This window comes from Grus americana, chromosome 3, assembly GCF_028858705.1.
Source record: "Grus americana isolate bGruAme1 chromosome 3, bGruAme1.mat, whole genome shotgun sequence".
Classification (NCBI taxonomy): Eukaryota; Metazoa; Chordata; class Aves; order Gruiformes; family Gruidae; genus Grus; species Grus americana.
In genome coordinates, this window is record NC_072854.1 from 111,647,977 (window position 1) to 111,666,898 (window position 18,922).

General features: G+C 42.8%; 1 protein-coding gene across 5 annotated transcripts in view; it reads left to right on the plus strand.

Moving 5' to 3' along the window:
- SNX5 (sorting nexin 5) overlaps window positions 1-18,922 on the plus strand; it is a 34,323-nt gene that overhangs the window by 3,367 nt on the left and 12,034 nt on the right. For 3 of the 5 annotated variants that reach the window (XM_054822874.1, XM_054822873.1, XM_054822875.1), the window contains exons 2-12: window positions 5,970-6,074; window positions 6,577-6,687; window positions 7,269-7,390; window positions 7,722-7,845; window positions 8,456-8,551; window positions 9,408-9,513; window positions 9,594-9,669; window positions 10,513-10,552; window positions 10,647-10,733; window positions 11,667-11,826; window positions 12,567-12,652. In XM_054822874.1, the coding sequence (XP_054678849.1) occupies window positions 5,970-6,074; window positions 6,577-6,687; window positions 7,269-7,390; window positions 7,722-7,845; window positions 8,456-8,551; window positions 9,408-9,513; window positions 9,594-9,669; window positions 10,513-10,552; window positions 10,647-10,733; window positions 11,667-11,826; window positions 12,567-12,652 (1,113 nt within the window). Of the gene's footprint in view, window positions 1-5,969; window positions 6,075-6,553; window positions 6,688-7,268; window positions 7,391-7,721; window positions 7,846-8,455; window positions 8,552-9,407; window positions 9,514-9,593; window positions 9,670-10,512; window positions 10,553-10,646; window positions 10,734-11,666; window positions 11,827-12,566; window positions 12,653-13,656; window positions 14,226-18,922 lie in introns of those variants that run through there. The other 2 variants (XM_054822876.1, XM_054822877.1) reach the window with 2 other exon arrangements.

Below are 18,922 nucleotides of genomic sequence, written 5' to 3' on the forward strand. Positions count from 1 at the left end.
CCCAGTTATATGTAACTTGGACTGTTTCAGCTGAATGTCAGAGCTAACAGCAAGTCTGTCATGAAGGCTGCAAAATCAAAGCTTCATATCGACTGTGGCTCTTTAATGCTCCATGCAAGCCATGTACTTTCAGACATATTTATAGTATCTTGATTAAAGGGAAACTTAAGCAACTTGTGCAGAATATGACTGAAACATAGTTCCAGCAACTAATGTCACTAATATCTGCTGGCCGGATATTCTGAAAGTCTACTGGTTAACTCCTGGGTGTCAAAACAAAGCCCTTTGGAACTGAAGGCTCTGTATAAACTGCCAGAAAACATCATGATCTTTTAGTGCTCTCTGGAGAGCACTTAAATGGGTTTAATTAGAAAGACTACTCTGTAAAAAGTAATGGATGCTGGGTAGTGTCAGATGTAATTACTACTGAAGTCTTGTATGTCACTGTTGCTTGAATGACAGCAGGGAGGTGATCAGTAAGAGGAGAGGTTTTTTTATAAGGTAGCTGGCAATAAGCAGAAAGCTCTGTGACATGTAAACCCTTGTGGAAGGGCTCCTTGTTCTTTTTGGGAGCCTGGCTGTGTGGAAAACAAGTGGATTAATCTGATTTTTGAGAACAAATACAGATTCTTATTTCACCAGTGATCGGATATTGTACGCAGTTGCTTGCACTGGCAGATTCTTTTGTTAGAATGCAGAAGTAACATCGAGTCATCTAGAACTGATGCTAAAACTGCAAAGGGCGTAATTTTAAAGTAGTGGTTCAGGCCACTCAACAGAACTAAGCAGCTTCAGTGGCTGAGGGCATTTCCTTCCACTGGATCCTTGCAAGCATGAAGATGTATTTACACTGGATGAGGCCTGATCAGAAACTTATGTCTGCCAAGCTGAAGCCTGGGTAGCTGATGGTCATCACTGGACTGTACTTAAATGATCCAACTCTTTTGTTGTATAGGGGTTTTTTAACATCTCTAAGCAAGTGCTGTAAAACTGTACCTGGATTGGTCATAGTAATGCTCTCTGCTGTCTCTTCTCTTGGTCTTCCAGATTGGGTGATTATGATAGTGTCCTAATTAGTACCATAATATCTATTTTTAGTCTTCTGGTCCTGAAGCCTAGAAACATTAGTATCACTGGCTGTTATTTGGGAGAACTCTGCTTGATGTCTTGTTCTAATTTCCAGGTCAGACAGTCGTGGTGGACAGTATCTCTACTGAACAGGGAAAAGTGGGTTTTTTTCCTTGAATCTCCTAGAAACCCTGGGGATCCCAATAAAAGTCACTAAAGAGGCATGCGCCCAAAAGTGGAAGGCATCAGAGCAGCTGTAACAGTTGCTGTAGTCGTTGCAAACCATAAGCCTCTAAGCTGTTTCTGAGAAAGGGAAATGAGAGGTGAACATGGGGACGCTGTGCTGGGTTTGGGTGAGTGTTTCAGTTTCCAGCCCAACCCAGCCATTTCCCCACTGTACTGCTCCAGGAGTCACCATCCTCTGTACCTCTTTGAGCATGTGCTGCAAGTAAGGAATAATGTCTCACCAGCTGCTGAGATTGGATTATATTCCACCAAGGGTGTGGGGCACCAGGCTGGTTTCTGGTAACTGGGATGGGGAAACTTCAGTTCTCTTGTCCACTGCCTGGAGTACAGGGAAGAAATAATAACATCCTAGCAGAGAAATGCCTCCAGGCATGGCAGGCCAGAGAGCTAAGACAGTATTTTCCTGGGAACGTCATTGGTTGGGTGCCTGCTGTGATAAAGGAACAAGCCTGGGGCCTGGAGATGAAAGTTTAATTCCTTTGCTCTGCACAGCCTTCATGTGACCATAAGCAAGTTGGTCCTCATTCCTGCTTGTAGGAGGGATGGTGAAATGAAAGGTCCTGAGTGATAAGCTGCTAATGCTGCAGGAGCAGGTACTTGTGTTGATCAAAGCTTGGTATGGAACATCTGCTCTAGGTGTGCTGGGTTAGTGCCTTACAGAGCTGTGATAACAAGAGGGGGGCTTCTTGCTTCCAGTTCACTGGAGAAGTGCTGCCCCAGCACTTTCTGTAGGGAAGCAAAGCATTCCATCTTCCTGAAGTAAGTGTGAATGCTTTCTGTAGTCTGAACCTTGCTGCTATGATTGTGTAATCCTAAATGTCTCTGGCCTGGAGTTAGGAGCCCACAGTGATGTTCACAGGACTAGAGCAGACCAGTGTTTTTTTAATCCTCTGTTTCTTATGGCTCCAGGTTCTTCACTGAAGACCAGACTCCTGAAGGGTAGACGTAATAATTCTGTGCTGTTTTCAGTGTTATGCTTGATGTTTGAGCCTGCAGGGGCCTTTAAGTATAGGCTGGATCATGTACATTTTCAGCAGATGTTTAGGGTAGGAGAGGTACAAGATTTTTCTTTTAGCAAGTGGCTTCATGTAGTCCTGAGGGGCAGAATCCCACTGCCGTATATAGGGGTGTTCTTGACTCTTGTGCTGTTTCTCAGCTGATCTCACACTTTGGGCCCTATGTGTAATACATCTGCTCTGGAGTGCACAGCTGAGCACTGCTGCTGACTCCCAGTTGCTTCTGTCTAAATAATATCCTGCTGGGGCAACAAGCTCTCTTGCAGTAGCATTCCGGGGCGTTGTTGAAGCTGTAGGTTCTGTGTTCTTGCCCCATTGCCTCTGCAGTTTATGGTGCTAGTGCAGGGGAGAAATGCCTGTGACACGTAATGCTTTAATCTGGCAAAGCAGTACCATCTTGTGTCTATACCTGCCTTGTGTAGGCAACTACTAGGCATGGAGGGGGGGTGAGGACAGCATCTAATCATGGGTTACTTTCTCAACAACACTTATTAAGAAAGTTCACAAATTCAGGACTGGCTGATTTGTCTAATCCTTTCCTTAGTTTAGCTGAGAGGAAACAGTTTCCTTTGGCTTATCATACTTTCCAGACTCAGCAGTTTATATTGTTAGCACTGCTAATCCTGTTTGGACAGTAAAGATAAGTAAGCAGGATGCAAAACACTGGGGTCTGCATCTCACTGCTTTGGCTGAGAGTGTTACATGGCTGGGAAACCCTGACCAACTTGCCTTTCATTCAGTTGGCAACAGCGAGCTGTGCTCCCAGTGAAACTAATGTCTGAATGGTGGCCTTCTACCTATCCTTCCTCTAGTGTTTGAATGGGGCAGCTTCTGCCCAAACTGGTGTCAGCGACCTCTGAACCATGTACCTTTGTGCTGTTTGGTCTGTGTCTTCCTAGCAAGTACCAGAATCACGTGCCTGTAGGGGAAATGTAATAATCTGTCCCATGGGGTGACTGGAGAGAAGTGACTGTACTGTTGGAATCCCTGTAATGTTTGGAGTTCCACCATGTCCATTTGGATGTAAGCAGTGCTGGGGCTGCTAGGAACTCTGCTCCAGGGCATGCTCTGTAAGCTCAGTGTTCTTGCTTGCTGCCGAGGCAATATCCAGGATGAGATGAAAGCCTTTTGTCTGACAGAAGTCAGAATGGGAAGCTCAACATGCTGCATACAAGGTCTTTCCATAGTCATAAAGCTTAAAGGTGTATCTTTTACTTACCTCCTCCTAATTCTAGCTAACAGCTATGTGTAGAAGACAGAAGTCTTTTTAGCGTGGATGGATGAGGGTACAGTGGCTGGGGTATCCCTCACTTATGCCTGAGAGCCTGATCATAGATGATAGCAGTAACCATTGGTGGTAGTGGGAGTCTAGGCCGGGACTGCCTGGATAGAGGCAAATGCACACTAGCCTGACAGCTGTGTCCTCTGCAGGGAGCCAGTGAGACTTGTCTACCAGATCTGGACTGCAGTACACAGATGGCCAGACTAGGGGGAGGGAGTTTCCAAAGCTTTTGAAAGCTTTTGGAAGCAAAGCTTCACCTTATAAAGGGCAACCTCTCAACAGTTCTTATGCAGCTTTACAGAAGCTTAAGGCAGCATTCAGACTATCTGTGATATGACAGAATTGTTCAGATGCTGTCTGGCACCATTTGCTTGCAGGCTTTGGTGCTGAAACTTGTGCTTAGCAGGTGGTAGGGGTAAGCTCCTGGCTGATGGGGTCTGGCACTAGTATGCTGCAGGGTGGTGAAACAGTATCAGCTGTGGTCCAGTTCTCTAGCTTGCTTTCCTGGGAAGGCATTCAGAATTATCTCTAAAGGATAACCTTGGGATTCAGCCTGGCTCTGACAGTCACTCATCAGCAGACTTCCTGTGTCGTGACCTTGATCTCCAACAGTTTCTCCCTTATGCAGAAAATAAGAATGATTTGTTAGGCTGCAGCACTGAAGGGAGGGCCTCTTAGAAGACAGATCTCAGCACAGGAATCGCCATAATGCAATAGGCTAAGGTTCCTGCATGCTTCTGGAGTACAGATGACTGAAGCTGGTGATCCCTACTGTCTAATAGCTTGTAAAAGTCTATTCCTTGGTATCTAAATATATGATTCTACTTGATGTAAGAACTGGATGTATGCATTAATCTTAGTAATCCATACTGGATATGCTTAAAATTTTTTTGCTTGCTTCTGAGGTCACATAGTGAATTGAAGCCATTTATCTTCAGTGGTTGGGTATAAGTAGTGAAGTACGACTTGATAAAGGAAGCTCAAATTGTAAACCAGAGGGAGAAATGTGCTGGTGGCTATGCTGAATCTTATGGCCTCTGAGTGCAATCTGGCTGCTTCTCTGGTTTCCCAGAACAGGGTGGCATGCTGAGCATCAAGGCCTCATCTCAGGGAGCAAGCGCTGTCCTTGTAAGGGATTTCAATAGGACTATGACTTGAGGATGTTAGTTGAAGATGCTCAAGGTTATACACCACTAAGAAGGCTATTCCACTGATCTAGAAAAGTTTAACTTGGAATGAAGTAGTAAGTACCCAAAGGAAGATGCTGGCTCTGCTTAAGGCCAGTCTGAAGCAGTGTGAGGGCAAGTCTGGTCTTTATTGAACCTGGTATGCTCTGAGGCCTCCTGTAAAGGGTTTCTCACATAGCATGCTTAGAAACCTCTTCTGAGCTGCTCTGATTGGCAACATTTTAATGCTATTTGTTTCCAGAGTTCTGTCTAGAATGGATAAGACAAGACCTGAATTTAGGAGAGAAAGATACTTGCAGTTACAAGCAGTAAATAGCTTTTTGTAAAGCAAATGTCAAATATCTTTGAGGCTAGTTCTTGTACCAGTTTATGGGGGCTTTCCTTAACAACAAATCTGCATTCTAGCAGCAATGAATAATATGGTACCAGGTATCCTAAAAATAAGATTAAATAGATGCAGTGATAGTGCCTCAGTGTTCTTGAGTTCTGGTCCTGCTTCTGGGAAGCAGTTGGCTTTTAGACTTTATGGGAGCCTGAAGATATTTCTTGCCTTGCTTTCCCCAAGATCAGAGAGAATGTAGTGTCTGTGGCTGTCAGAACAGCTACTGGAACATGTGCAGTAGTTTTGGAAGATCAGAATGGCAGTGGTGGCCAATGTGGGCCTGGTGAGGAAACATTAGGCTCTTGCCTATGGCTTGCTATTTGTAATAAATGAAAGCACTTAATTCTTCTTGCCTTAGATTAAAGCAGCTCTCTGATCTAAGACTGAGGAAATGGATCACAAGGCTAGGCTCTTAAGAGCTGTTCTGCCACATATTTTGGAGGCACAGGATAATGAAGAGAACTTTTAGGGTTGTTGCTATCTTCTAAATGACATAATAGCTTTGGCTTGATACGCTCCAGGTAAACAAGCTGGAGAAGTACTGGAAGGAGGATGCTTCTTTTGAGAAAAGACTTCCCAAATACTTCTAGTACAAACTCTAACAATCGGTTCTTCAGACTTTAAGCTAGCAAGCAGGTAGTGTCAAGGCTGTCTTGATTGCCCATATGTGCTCTTCTGGAGGCAGCAGTTTAGTGCAATGTGGTTCTTGATGCTAGACTGGTCATCAGCTGTCAACACTAAACCCACTTGATGCTTGACCAAGGCTTATACTGTGAATTCTGTTGCAGCTGAGGTCTGTATCTGTAGACCTGAATGTTGATCCTTCTCTCCAAATTGATATACCTGATGCCCTAAGTGAAAAGGACAGAGTGAAGTTCACTGTGCATACTAAGGTAAGATCATGGTGTAGAAAGTGGCTTTCATAAATGTTATGCAAGTAATCTGTATATTTCTAACACACGTGCCTATGATGGGCTTGGCAATGAATTAGATGGAGCTTTTCTACTTAAATGCCTGAGGGCATGTATATATATATATATGCAGAAACTTCAGATTTCCCAGGACTTGAATACTCTTTCTAAACAGAGATAAGGTAGCTGATACACTAGATTAGCTTTGCTAACGAATCCTAGCTCAGCACAAGAAGGCTGGGGGGTAGGGAAACCAGCTACTGTGGAACTTCACAAAATAAACTGCATTAATGCTGTTCCACAACAGTGCCTTTTCTTTAAATAGTCTCCTTAGTAGTAAGGCTCTCGAATGAGTGCCAGCTCAGCTAAAAGGGAGTAGGCGAGGCTCTTACTAGGCAAAATAGTTTCCTTTTGGAAATGGACAGAGCTGTTTCTAAAAGCACTAATTTACAAAACAGTAGGGCTTCTATATCTTCTCTTCCAGACTACACTGCCAGCTTTTCAAAGCCCTGAGTTTTCAGTTACAAGGCAGCATGAAGACTTTGTGTGGCTGCATGATACGCTCACTGAAACTGAAGAGTATGCAGGACTCATTGTAAGTACTTCCTAAAAAATGTAACTCTAAACAAAAGACTATAGTGTTTTAAAGTGCATACTAGTAAGGACATGAAGTCTGATTTACCAATGTTACTAGTGTTTCATGACTCAGGTATTCTATATGTTTCCTTTTGCCTCAGTTACAGAAGAATTTGGGTGGTATGGCTCTATGTTAACTTTCTATATAGCTTGGAGCAGCAAAAAAAGCTCGATGCTCTGAGAGTTCCTGACTCTGATGGTATTAATATCTGCCTGAACATGACAGTGAAATACTCTATTTAATGTAGTCTTTCCCATCATGATTCTTTAGGAGGCCCTGTGGGCCACAGAAGATGGCTGGTTACAGGGTGAATTATATAGGCTGTTTCTCTCAGTTGGTTTCCCTCCTGGGGCAGGAGTAGCACAGAGCTGGGAGGGGCAAATAGAGGCCTAGACATCAACATGCCTCTAGAATAACTGAGTGCAGTGCCTTACTGGCTTGCCATGATCAGGCAAAAGGGCCTCCTTCCAGAGAAAGCTAGAAATAATTTTGGAAAACTTTATTTGCTAACATCTATCACTAACCAATTCCTTGGCTAGATACCTCCAGCACCTTCAAAACCTGACTTTGATGGTCCCAGAGAGAAGATGCAGAAGCTAGGGGAAGGAGAAGTATCTATGACAAAAGAAGAGTTTGCAAAAATGAAGCAAGAGTTGGAAGCGTAAGTAGAATGAGTCTACTGCCAAAAGCTGCACTTAAAGAAGCCTCCTGGGAGAGCAACTTATTTGGTGGTGACTGATCTTGAGTGTAACTATTTTGAAGGCTGTCAGCCACTCCATAATCTTTAAAATCTTGGAGCTGAGGTGTTGCCAAAAGTTTCCCTCAAACTGGAAATCCTCCTAGCTAGAGAGATTGAAAATAGCTTCTTTATCACTAGCTAGCTATTTCAGAAGCATGCTGTTGAATACTTTCACTGGATAAACTTAAAGCAATTCTTTGTATACTGAAGAAGGCAGTACAAGAGAGGAGCTCAGTCTGTTCTTTCCTTTCAGTGAATACCTCGCTGTCTTCAAGAAGACTGTATCATCACATGAAATCTTCCTTCAGCGGATTTCTTCTCATCCTGTGCTCAGCAAAGATCGTAATTTTCATGTTTTCCTAGAGTATGACCAGGATGTAAGACACTTTTTTCCTTCTTTCTGAGTGAGGCAAGATGTTAGGAATACTGTTGCTTTTTCTGGGTATTGTCAGAATGTTATGTAAATCTATGTGCAGCATCAGCAAGCAGATATTGCTAGTACTTCTGTGAGATGATTAAAGGATGAAAGTCTGACCTTTAGACCTTTTTCTGCTAGAAATCTGTGTTTCTTAATCCTAGTCAAGCTGGTTAGGAAGCCAGCTCTGTATATCTTGATATCTTAGGAACAAGTATGGTTCAGGTGTACCTGTGCTGTGTTGCCTGGTCCTAAACTGGAAGAATGGAAGTGTATTAATGTTAGTGCTGCATCTGTTTTGTCACACCTAATTATGAGTGATAGATGTTCCTCCTTACATATCTTGGATCAACTGAGCTGTTTCTGGGGATGTGAAAATCTGTGGCACAGACTAGTTGAAAAACTTCTAGTCAAACCATTTGTTACATGAGCCATCTCTATACAGCTTATATGGGTATTATGGACAGCTTGGAAATCAGCCTGCTCTGTCACATGCTAGATATAAAAGTGTCAAAATAGTCACTTTTTTGCCTCGGGATAACTTCAAAGCTGTCTTGGCCTCTCTGTTGCAGCTGAGTGTTCGGAGGAAAAACACAAAAGAGATGTTTGGTGGCTTTTTAAAAAGTGTGGTAAAGAGTGCTGATGAAGTCCTCTTCTCTGGGGTCAAGGTAAGGTAGTTGGTTTACATCTTTCTTACCCTAATCTTGTTTTCTTGGTTTCTGCTCCAGGGAAGCTAGTTATGTTTGCTTCAGGCTTGATGTGTGTGAGGCTCAGTTACTGAAGCTAACCTTCCTTGTTACTGCTGTCCCAAGTTGGGTGGAGTAGCCTATATTAATTTTGATTTCTGTAGAAATAAGACATTGAAGCTATAAGCTGTTAAAAATTTAAGTGTATATTTTAAGTTTCTGGTAGATGCACAAGAATTGCCTTCAGACAAGATACTGGTGGGGAGGAAGGAATTTTGCTTTCAGCAAATGTGCTATTGGCTTCTTGTATACTTTAGAGCTCTGAACAAATGTGACTTATGGGTTTGTGCTTGCATTAGATAAGATCAAATACCAAAGACTCCTGTAGCTGGTCCAGCTTCAGTTTTTCTATCATTTTGTCTAATAGACTTGCTGTCCTAAACACAATGTCATGAAATATAACAGTACATATAATGTTTGGTGTGGATGTGAAGCAAGCTTGTAAACTGCTTAGCTGCTGTGTTGCAGCAGGCCTGGGAAATAAAATTCCCATAGTTGGTAGCCCTAAGGGCTGTCGGATACCAACTTACTGGTTGCTTCCTAAAACCTGCAGTGAGTGTTTCAAGTCCATCTTCATTTCATTGTGAAAAAGAAGCTTGCCAAACAGCTTGGTTTTGTCAAACCTTTGGCTCAGGATCTTGTCTTGAACTTGCTCTTCAATAAAGATTGGGCATAAAGCTCTGGTGGCTATGGTTATTTCTTTGCCCCTTCCCAAAACAGGGAAGAGCTTGTATTCTGCAGTAATGTAACTGACTTAACAGGTCATACTCTCTTTCAGGAAGTAGAAGACTTTTTTGAGCAAGAGAAGACTTTTCTTGTAAACTACTACAACCGAATCAAGGATGCATGTGCAAAAGCAGATAAGATGACAAGATCTCATAAAAGTGAATCTTTTCAAAGACCTTTCTAAAGACCTTGCAGTCTTACTGATTTTTAGCCTGAAAACCTTGTCTTGTTCTTGCAGATGTTGCAGATGACTATATTTATACTTCGGCTTGCTTGAACGGTCTGGCATTAGAAGAACCTACAGTTATCAAAAAGTAAGCAATTCTGACTGTTCATAAACATGTCCTGAGTCTGGGAATATCACGTTCCTTCTGTAAAATCCAGGGGACTGAGTCTTAGCTGGTTTGAGTTTCTTGAATTGCAAACAAGTGACGCTGAAACTTTCTTTCCTCTGATGGTGCTGGTGCAGCAGACCTAACACTATCAGTTGCATCTGACTGTTAACTAGCTGATCTCTTGCTAGTTGTGCCCTAGAGCTTAACTGAGCTGGTCATCAAAGCTCCTTCAAAACAGAGGAATCCTTGAATTTTTTCAGGTCACAATCTCCCAGAGAATATGGGAGAAAGAGATTATGCATCTGTGTTCTAATGTGCTGTTAAATACAGCCACAGCTTACACTAGGCATGTATTATCTTCTGGACCTTTGAAGTTCCAGAACAGTAGAGGATTTTAAGCTATGGGAACCTATTCACCTTTTCTGAGGTGAATTCTTCCACCTCTCTAAACTTTGCTATCAGTTTACCAAAACCTTGTTAAAACAGTATATAGCTGAATAAACAAGACAGTTCATGCCTCTTGGAGGGCAACAGCAGGGAAATTCTGCACAAGACCTTTATGGTCTAGAGATCAGTGTTGTTACTTTAAATGGTGTCTAGCTGCTCAACTGTACTAGTCTGTTAGGTTGAAATCCAGCACCTCTTGCATTGAACCTTTTGTCCCAGTCTTTGCCTAGACCAGAGTTCTTCTCAGGTCCTTGTCTGGGTCTGTATGCAGGAGTAAAGTCCAGCCTTCAGCTTCTTGGTTTTCTGCCAATTGATCCTGGCATTTATCAGACTAAGAAGTATCTAAAACTTATTTATGCATTTCCCCCCCCCCAGGTACTTGTTGAAAGTTGCTGAGCTCTTTGAGAAACTCAGGGTAAGAAAAGGTTTGGGGCGGGGGGGGGGGGGGAAGATTCTCTGAATCTGGATATTGCTGATTCCTGTTACATACCAACTGTTCTTTTCTGCAGAAGGTAGAGAGTAGAGTTTCGTCTGATGAAGACTTAAAGCTCTCTGAACTGTTGAGATACTACATGCTCAATATAGAAGCTGCTAAGGTGAGAACAGTTTTCCTTTTGAAGCTTAGCTTTATTATGGGCATGTAGAGGGGAAGAACTGTCTAACTTTCTCTAAGTTAGAGCAAACTGAATTTGAGTCTGCAGCAGTGTTCTAACCCTTCCCCTGCCTGAGGACTCATGGCTTGTCAGTAAAACCAATGATGACTAACTAAAAATCCTGAAGTAAATCCCAACTACTAAAGTACTTTATTATGAATATGCAGTAACAGGTGAAGGCTATTGGAGTCTGGACTTCCAAGAGGGGTTTGGTAGACTGATGTGACCGCAAAAGCCTTGCCAGCAACTCTTTTCTAATCAATACTTGACTTGACAAGAGGATGACTATGCTGAGAAATGGTATCTAGGTATAACCTGATGGGCCTCTTCATTTAGTGTCATACCTCTAATGTCATCTATCCTGGAACGTTCCCTACAGGCTCCTTCTGTGTGGTGTACTGCTATTAGATATCAAGACTATACTGCTGCTAGATTAGAAAGGAATTGGCGCTGGACCTGTACTGCTTCTCATGTCTAGGTTAGTATAGTGCTTCAGTCAAACTGTCAGATCTCCAAATTAAAGGATAGCATATCCCGTACTAGAAGTAGACAGGGAATTCAGAAAGTGCTATTCCTCCTTAGTGGAGAGGCACACCTTATAGAAGGCTAAAGCTACTTTAAGGGAACAAGCGATGCCTACAGTAGCCATCGGACTTCCTTGACTAAGGCACAAGTGGCTGTCCTGAAAATCTGATACTGCGCTGGTGAAAGGCTGCTGTTGCTATGCTAAGAGCATAGCAGGTTATAGATACTTGTGGGAAGAAGCAGAATCTGGTGCTGGAAGAAGTGAAACCTGCTGCTGCTAAGGTAGTTGTAACTTCAGTTTGGGAAGTGGTTGTCTTAAGGTTTTGATGCAATATTGCTGTTTACTTTCAGGATCTTCTGTACAGACGTACAAGGGCTCTTGTCGACTATGAAAACTCTAACAAAGCTCTAGATAAAGCCAGACTAAAGAGCAAGGATGTCAGGCTGGCTGAGGCACATCAACAGGATTGTTGTCAGAAGTTTGAAAAAATTTCAGAATCTGCAAAACAAGGTAAAACAGGCTTTGCTGTATTTGTGCTGAAGGGAGATCTTACTGCAGTCCAGACCTTCAACTACTGAAGGCTTCTGAACGCTCTCCTGAAGCAAATAGTCTGGACATCACAAGGGCAGTATAGATGCCTGTAAAATTAATGCAGCTAAATGTTTTTAAGAATGATTGTCTGAAGTGGAGCAATGTCAGTACTAGACAGCCTTAATTGTAAGCCCCTAGTATTTGCTTTCCAGGCTGAACTCTCATTCTTAGCCTCCATCTGAAGGTAACTAATTACACCTCTGATTATCTCAATTAGAACTGTGCGAACAGGATTTTGCTGTGTTCCAGTACAGCCAAGTGCCCCATGCAGTTTCAAACACTGGTTCTTAGTATGTGCCCTTGGACAATATAAAACAGAGGAAACATGCTTTCACAGTACGCATGCTACTCCTTTAATGTTCTTGGTTTTTAAATGTTCTGTGTTCTCACAGAGCTTGTGTGACTGAATTCTGTTTTATTTCAGTTATCTTCCTACAAAACCTTTCTGTCTCAGACAAGCTGTTTCCTCACAAAAATGTCAGTCTCATGTGATGAATGCATGTTCTGGCTAGGAACAGCAAGACTAACTCTTGAACCTTTTTTGTGGTCAAATATTGTAACTAGTGCTGTACAACAGAACTCACGAAACATAAGGGCCACTACTGAAACTGCAGTCACACTTTGTACATCTGTCTTCGTTTGTTTGTTCTTCCCTACAGAACTGATGAGCTTCAAACAGAAGAGGATAGCAGCATTCCGCAAAAACCTAATTGAAATGGCAGAACTGGAAATAAAACATGCAAAGGTGTGTGCTTTTTGGAATTTAACAGGCATAGCTTGAAAGAGAGTACTGTATAACTCAGAAGATTTGCAGGGTTCCCCTTAAAACTAGGAAGTGTAAAATAGAATAGCTGGGCTCTTTAGCTGATATCTGAAGAGGGAAAGGAAGTGAAAAACTGTAGTGTAGTGCATACAAAGAACAAAATGCTGACAGTCTTATCTGTCTCATGCAGAAAGTCTGTTTTCAACTTGTCACTCCTAGGACATCAGCCTATTGCACCGCAAGTGAGAAGTCTTAATTTTGCAGGTAGTACACAACAGCTCACCTAAATTCTCATGAGGCAGCTTCATCTGTGGGGTTTGACCCCTCCTGCATCTAGAGGCAGCTGCTGCCTCAAGTGTTCCCGAGTGCTGTGAGAGCACATCCTGCAGCTTGTGATCTAACTGTCAACCCTTCTTGCTTGGCTTGTCAGTGAAAGGGGACACTGGCATTGTAGCAGCCTCTGCCAATCTTTACTGAGCAGGCTTGAACTAAACTGTGGAGACCACACCATGTACTACTACCAGCTTAATCCAGGAAAGTGTACACAGGTTTACAGGGTCTGTTAATTTAGTGTAGAGAACAAAGCAGGAAGAGGTAACTGTGCATCCTCAGCTGCTTTTGAAGAAGGAAAGTCTGATTTCCCACTTTATGATGGTCCTGGACTTCAGTGCTGAGCTTGAACATGACATTTAAAAGGCTTGACAGTACTGCTCAGTTAGGCCCTCTTAAACTTACTACTCTGTCTCTTGCCCCTCTTTCCCACAAACTGAGTCATGGCTGCAGGCCTGCAGGAAGAGGCAGATTGTATGGTCTGGTTTTGACGCTTTACTGCTTGAATGATTGTCTCTGCAGTATAAGCTCTTTAGAATTGTCATAGTCTACAAATTCATGGGATGGACCTACTATTTTGGAAGCTACTTCATTGTGGAAGGCAGGATTTAAATTATCAGTCACACTCGTCTGAAACTAATTCTCTTCCTTTCCAGAACAATGTCTCTCTCCTGCAAAGCTGTATTGACTTGTTCAAGAACTAACGCCTTATTCTGAAAATGTGAAAAAAGCATCAATTGCACTCAATGGCCAGGGGCAACTTGTTGGCTTGACTTCATTAGCTTAAAATAAATATTGTCACTGAGATTCTGTTTGACTAATACTTAAATAAATTGATAGTGATACATTGACTTTCTTAGTATAAATGAGAGCCGAATTGTGTATGAATTGTCTGGATGTAGCTAACATCCTGTTGGCTGATAACTCAAAATGAGTCAAATGTAAGAAATCAATTTGCTGTTGACTGACTTCATCTAGCAGCAAATGTTTTCTGAGAACTTTTTTTTTGCAGGATCATAAAGTAATCTGTCTCTTCATAGCCCTGATATATTTAAAAATTGCAAGTGGGAGTGACTTATATAAGTGTTGTTATTTTATAAAGTAAATATCTTAACATTCCACTTCCCAGACAGATTTCTACTACAATATATTTTGAATTTCTATAACTACATTCAGTATTTGTACACTTGGGCAATACAGCAAATAAAGATGTCTGATACAACAAGCTGTTGTATGGTAAGACTTTGTGTGGGATGTAGAATGACAAACCAAGGTTTTGGGCACAGAACTATCACAAATTACTTATCACCTGGAGCTCTTAATTCAGAGCACTAGAGATAAATACTTGACTCAATAGGATTGTTCTTGGAATGGGTGCTAACATGAAATATGGGGACTTCAGGTCATATTGCTGTGTGAGTAGCTTTCTTAAACTTTTACTTCCTATATGCTACACATGAAGGAAAACAAGTCTTTCAAAAGCATTGATATGTATAGATGGCTTGGATTCCTTCAGGCTACTGTGACAAAATATGAAGCATCGTAATGTTTACACCTCCTGCTAGCAACAAGAGGCTGTTTAAAACTTCAGGGCTTCTGGAAGTGCAGCCCCTACCAGTCTTCTGTAAGTTAAACCCCTTAAACTTAGGCCACCAACCGGGTGTGCACTGCCATAGCTGAGGCAACTCAGCCTATAAACCCCAGGGTCATCTTTCTACAGGTTGGCTATCATTTGGGGTATGTGGATATAAGTCAGTGAGCAATACCCTTCTAAAGGCAGCTTTCTGAGTGAGAAGAGTGTCTGAGCCTTGCTTAATTTCTTGTGACTAAACTTCTAATCATGCTCGAAATAGGCTATGTGGCTATACTCTGGGCAGACTACCTGAAGCAGCTTCAAGCAGAGCAGCTCTAAGAATGGGCAGCTCAGTGGCAGTATCTAAGGATTGTTCAATAGTTTACTTTTCCATGACCTATTGCCTTTTCATTTTGGTACCCATCAAAGCTGTGCAGCTCTGTGCAGCCACATCATCCTGCAGCAGGCTAGCTGAAAAAGTCTGAAATCTGTCTCCTTTTACCTCTTGTTTGACGGGAACAGTTTCAACTTCTGGTTGATTAAGGTTTCCGGAGTTCGTGCTCAGCTTCTGCCCAAATAGCTCATTTCCAGCAGCAGCCACATAAGTGTAGTGCTTGCAGATATGTGGCCCCTATATTGAAGAGAGCTGGTAGGTAGTATTGCTGTCACCTATGACAGATGTCATATGAACTTTGTTCCTAGCCACTTATCCTGGGGCAACTAGTGGTCCCAAGCTGGCAATTCATGGTGGCAAAGCTTTGACTTTCCCTAAAAATGCATACTGTGCCTTGTGCCTTCACTTCTGGCTGTTTCATTCAGAGAAGAGCAGCCTGTGGATGGTGTGCCAGGATGAGCTATTCCTAGTGTGCTGTGGCGCTCAGAAGCTATGGTTGCTTTATGCCCTTCTGCACCTATTGACTATGGCATAGGAGAAACAGCATCTTGCATATGCTGTTTTACCGTGTAACCAAATTTTATATGTTGGGTCTTTTTGAACCTAACTCCAGTAGCTGGGTGGTCTTGCAGCCTGTACCTAACTGCCTTTGGGCTCAGTCTGAAGAAATCGAACTCTGACTATGTTTATCCTAAACTACTTCAACTCGGTTCAAAAACCTCTTATTTTCCCTAGAGAAAGGCAGCAGCTAGTACCGACATGACAAACAACACTTTATGTCCTTACTCCAGAAACAGTCTATTATGAGCTTCATGAACTGCCCGTAACAGTGTGTTTGAAGCTGAGACACTTTTTAAAAAAAATATTTTTAGAGTTTTTGCATGGGATGTTTGCTCTTGTGTGGTTTGCAGTCTGAATTCTTGACATAATTTAACTTGGATTAAAGTGTTAATCTGATCAGATTAAAAGTATGCAAAAGACTTTAGGTGGATGTAATTATAGCTTTATACTGATGTTGTAGTTCTTGTAGTTATAGTTAATTTACAATAACTGCAAGAAATGGTAGCTATAAGGCAGTCTCTGCCAATAACACTCGCTCTGAAGGAAGCTGTTTTGTGTCAGCTATGCCAGTAGAGTGCATCGCAGTCAACTTCAATGTCTGACTTGGAAAATACTAGTCACAGCCCAGATCACATTACTGGAGGCCAGTGGGTGGCAGGCTGGGACAGCTGCTGCTAAGTAATTGCACATGTTTACCCTCAGACTGAGTTGTAATGAAGTACTGGAGAGGCTGCTGCATACCCCAGTTTCTTACTGGCAGCTGGACATATTTGATATATAAGAGAAACTAGCTGCATATGTGAGGAGCCTGCTTATAAGGAAGGACAGAAATTTTCTTTAACTAATATAACATGACTGGACATGACTTCCATTGTAGCTGGGAGCAGATGAGAGCAGAGTTTCATAGATGTCCCAAACAAGGATTGACTCTAGTGTATATTTACTGATTGCATCTGTAAAGCAGTTTACCTTTACAAGCTTGTTACTATGGTTTATGGGTTGCAAATTGGCTTTTGAGAACAGGCATAAGCATTGTCACTGATGGTAACTGTGGTGTGTGGCTCTTTGCATCAGCTGTCAGTTCTTCTCTGTCCATTTGAATGAGGGCAGAGGAAAAACTAATGTTTTAGCCAAGTTTACTAAGGTTTGTTAGATATCTAGCTGCAGTGTTGATGAAGGCAGATGCTGCTACTACCTGGAGGCAAAGCATGCCACTGGCCTGCAGCGCAAGTGCTTAGGTTAGTTCTACGCAATCCCTTCCAGCCATGTTCCCTCCAAGAGTTTAAATAGCGGGTCCCTGCTAATGTAGCTTGCCTTGCCTGAAATGAGCTAGGGCTTCTCCCAGTAGCAGCTCATCAGGTACAACTCTCCAACCTGGAGTCAGGACATATTCTCTTAACTGGTAACAGAGGTGCACCTGCTTGTACCTTGGTGCTGTGTTTGTGACCTGTGTTATGGGAGATAACATAGATAAACTGTCTTCCAAGGGAAAATGTTTCTGTTGGCATGCAGCCACTGGGCTGTGTAGGATACAGTGCTCTCTTCTCCACATGGTAAGTTTGGAGTCTAGCTTTTTCTCTTCAATCTTGGGGAGGAGCAGATGTCTTTCGTTTTCTTAGCAGAAGCGTGGATCCTGAGGAATCCATCTGTGTGCGCAGCATTAGAGTAAGGTAATTTGTGTCCTTGGACAGCAGTAGCACATCTCTGCTTACAGAGAAGTGGTGATGGCTGTTGGGATGCTGCAAGCAAGGTGGACTACAACTGAGTCCTTGGGTGCTGCAGGTATCTGGCTGGCTGCTTCCAGTGGAGCAGAGCTAACAGCTGAGTGCAGTGCAGTGGATCTGGATCACAGTACAAACCCAAGAGAGAGGAGCAGCAGGATAGCTGGATGCAGAAGGCCGCAGTCTTGGTATGGCATTTGCAGCGGGTCAGGCAAACTAAAATAAGAGTGTCTTTGGGGTGGGTGAAACAGGTGGCAATTGTACTTAGGGAGTTGGCAGTATTTGGATATTGGAAAACTGCAGATGGGACCCAACCTGATTGGATACAAGAAGCTCATAAATGTGTAGTGTTGCACAAGATTGCAATTCCAGGTGGTGCAATAAAACAGGGTTTTGTAGCCATAGAAAGGGAATGATTAAGGGTCGAGTGTACTTAAAGAAAGAGCTGGTTTGCCCTAGTTTATGCAAGTACTCATGGTTCCAGGAGGACACATCACTGATGCTAAGGCTGATAAACCAAGCAGAGGATGGTTCCTGTGCCTTTTGGATACAGAAAGCCTGGAAGAGCATGGGCCCTTTATGGTAGTTGTTGCTGGGTCTGAGCTTTCTGCAATGGTTCTGCAGCTATGACTGGCTTCACAAGCCTGAGAAACTCTGCTCAAGACCCTGATCTGACTGGGGGCCAAAGTCAGCTGCAGTCTGATTTATTTTGGGATGATTACTGATGTTTTAATTAAAAAGACTCATCATGACTAGGTCTTTTTTAACATGCTCCCAATTTATTTAGCTCCTCTCCATTCAATCTGGTTTCTTCTGGACTGCATGCTCAGTTGGGGAGCTCTGATCTGAGGTCCTGACCTCTAGCAGTTCTGTGGCCTTTTGCTACGCTTCTGATAGCAGCAAATGTGTATTTCTGAAAACATGGAGCTGGGAAGGTTTTCTCAGCAGGTATTAATAGTTTCTGGCACTTGCAGTCTCTCCCAAAAGATTGGGAGGAGCCACTTGTTTATGCTGTGAAGCAAAGAGCTCTGCAGAGTTCCCATTCTTGGACGTAGCTTTCAGTACTTTCCGGCTATCCCAGCACTTGCTGCTATGTTTGAGAGCGCAGTTATGACTTATTTCAACTTGTGCTCCTAAACACCTGTGTCATTGCTTGGTGCCAATGGAATATCTGAAATGGCTTTGAAATCTGTCAGTCTGCAGTTCAGTGGTTACCAATGAATGAATACAGGCACTAGTGATCCATTTTAATCCCTCGGATTTTTGCTTGGCTCCAGCTTTTGACCTGCGGCTCACTGTTTTCTGAAAATTGTGATTCATCTGCTATCAAAATGCTGTCTGGTGGCTGAGCTGTGCTGTGGGGTCAGCCTTGCTTTTTGTTTACTTTTTATATTATGAAGCCAATGAGAAGGCCCAGCTGAGATCAGAGTCCAGCTCAGCTGGGGTTTTGTGCTTGCGTGCTAAAAATAATCCATGCTAGGACTGCTTTGTAACTTGAACAGACAAGCAAGAATGGTGCCTATTTTACAGGGGAGGGCATTCAGGTAGAGTGCGGAAAAGGTGACTTGCCTGTTGTTCCACGGGGAATTTTTGTCAGAGCCAGAAATGTAACTTTGATCTGAAATTCCACTCCAGGGCTCCTGCTGCCTCAATCCACCACTGTTGGAAGTGGT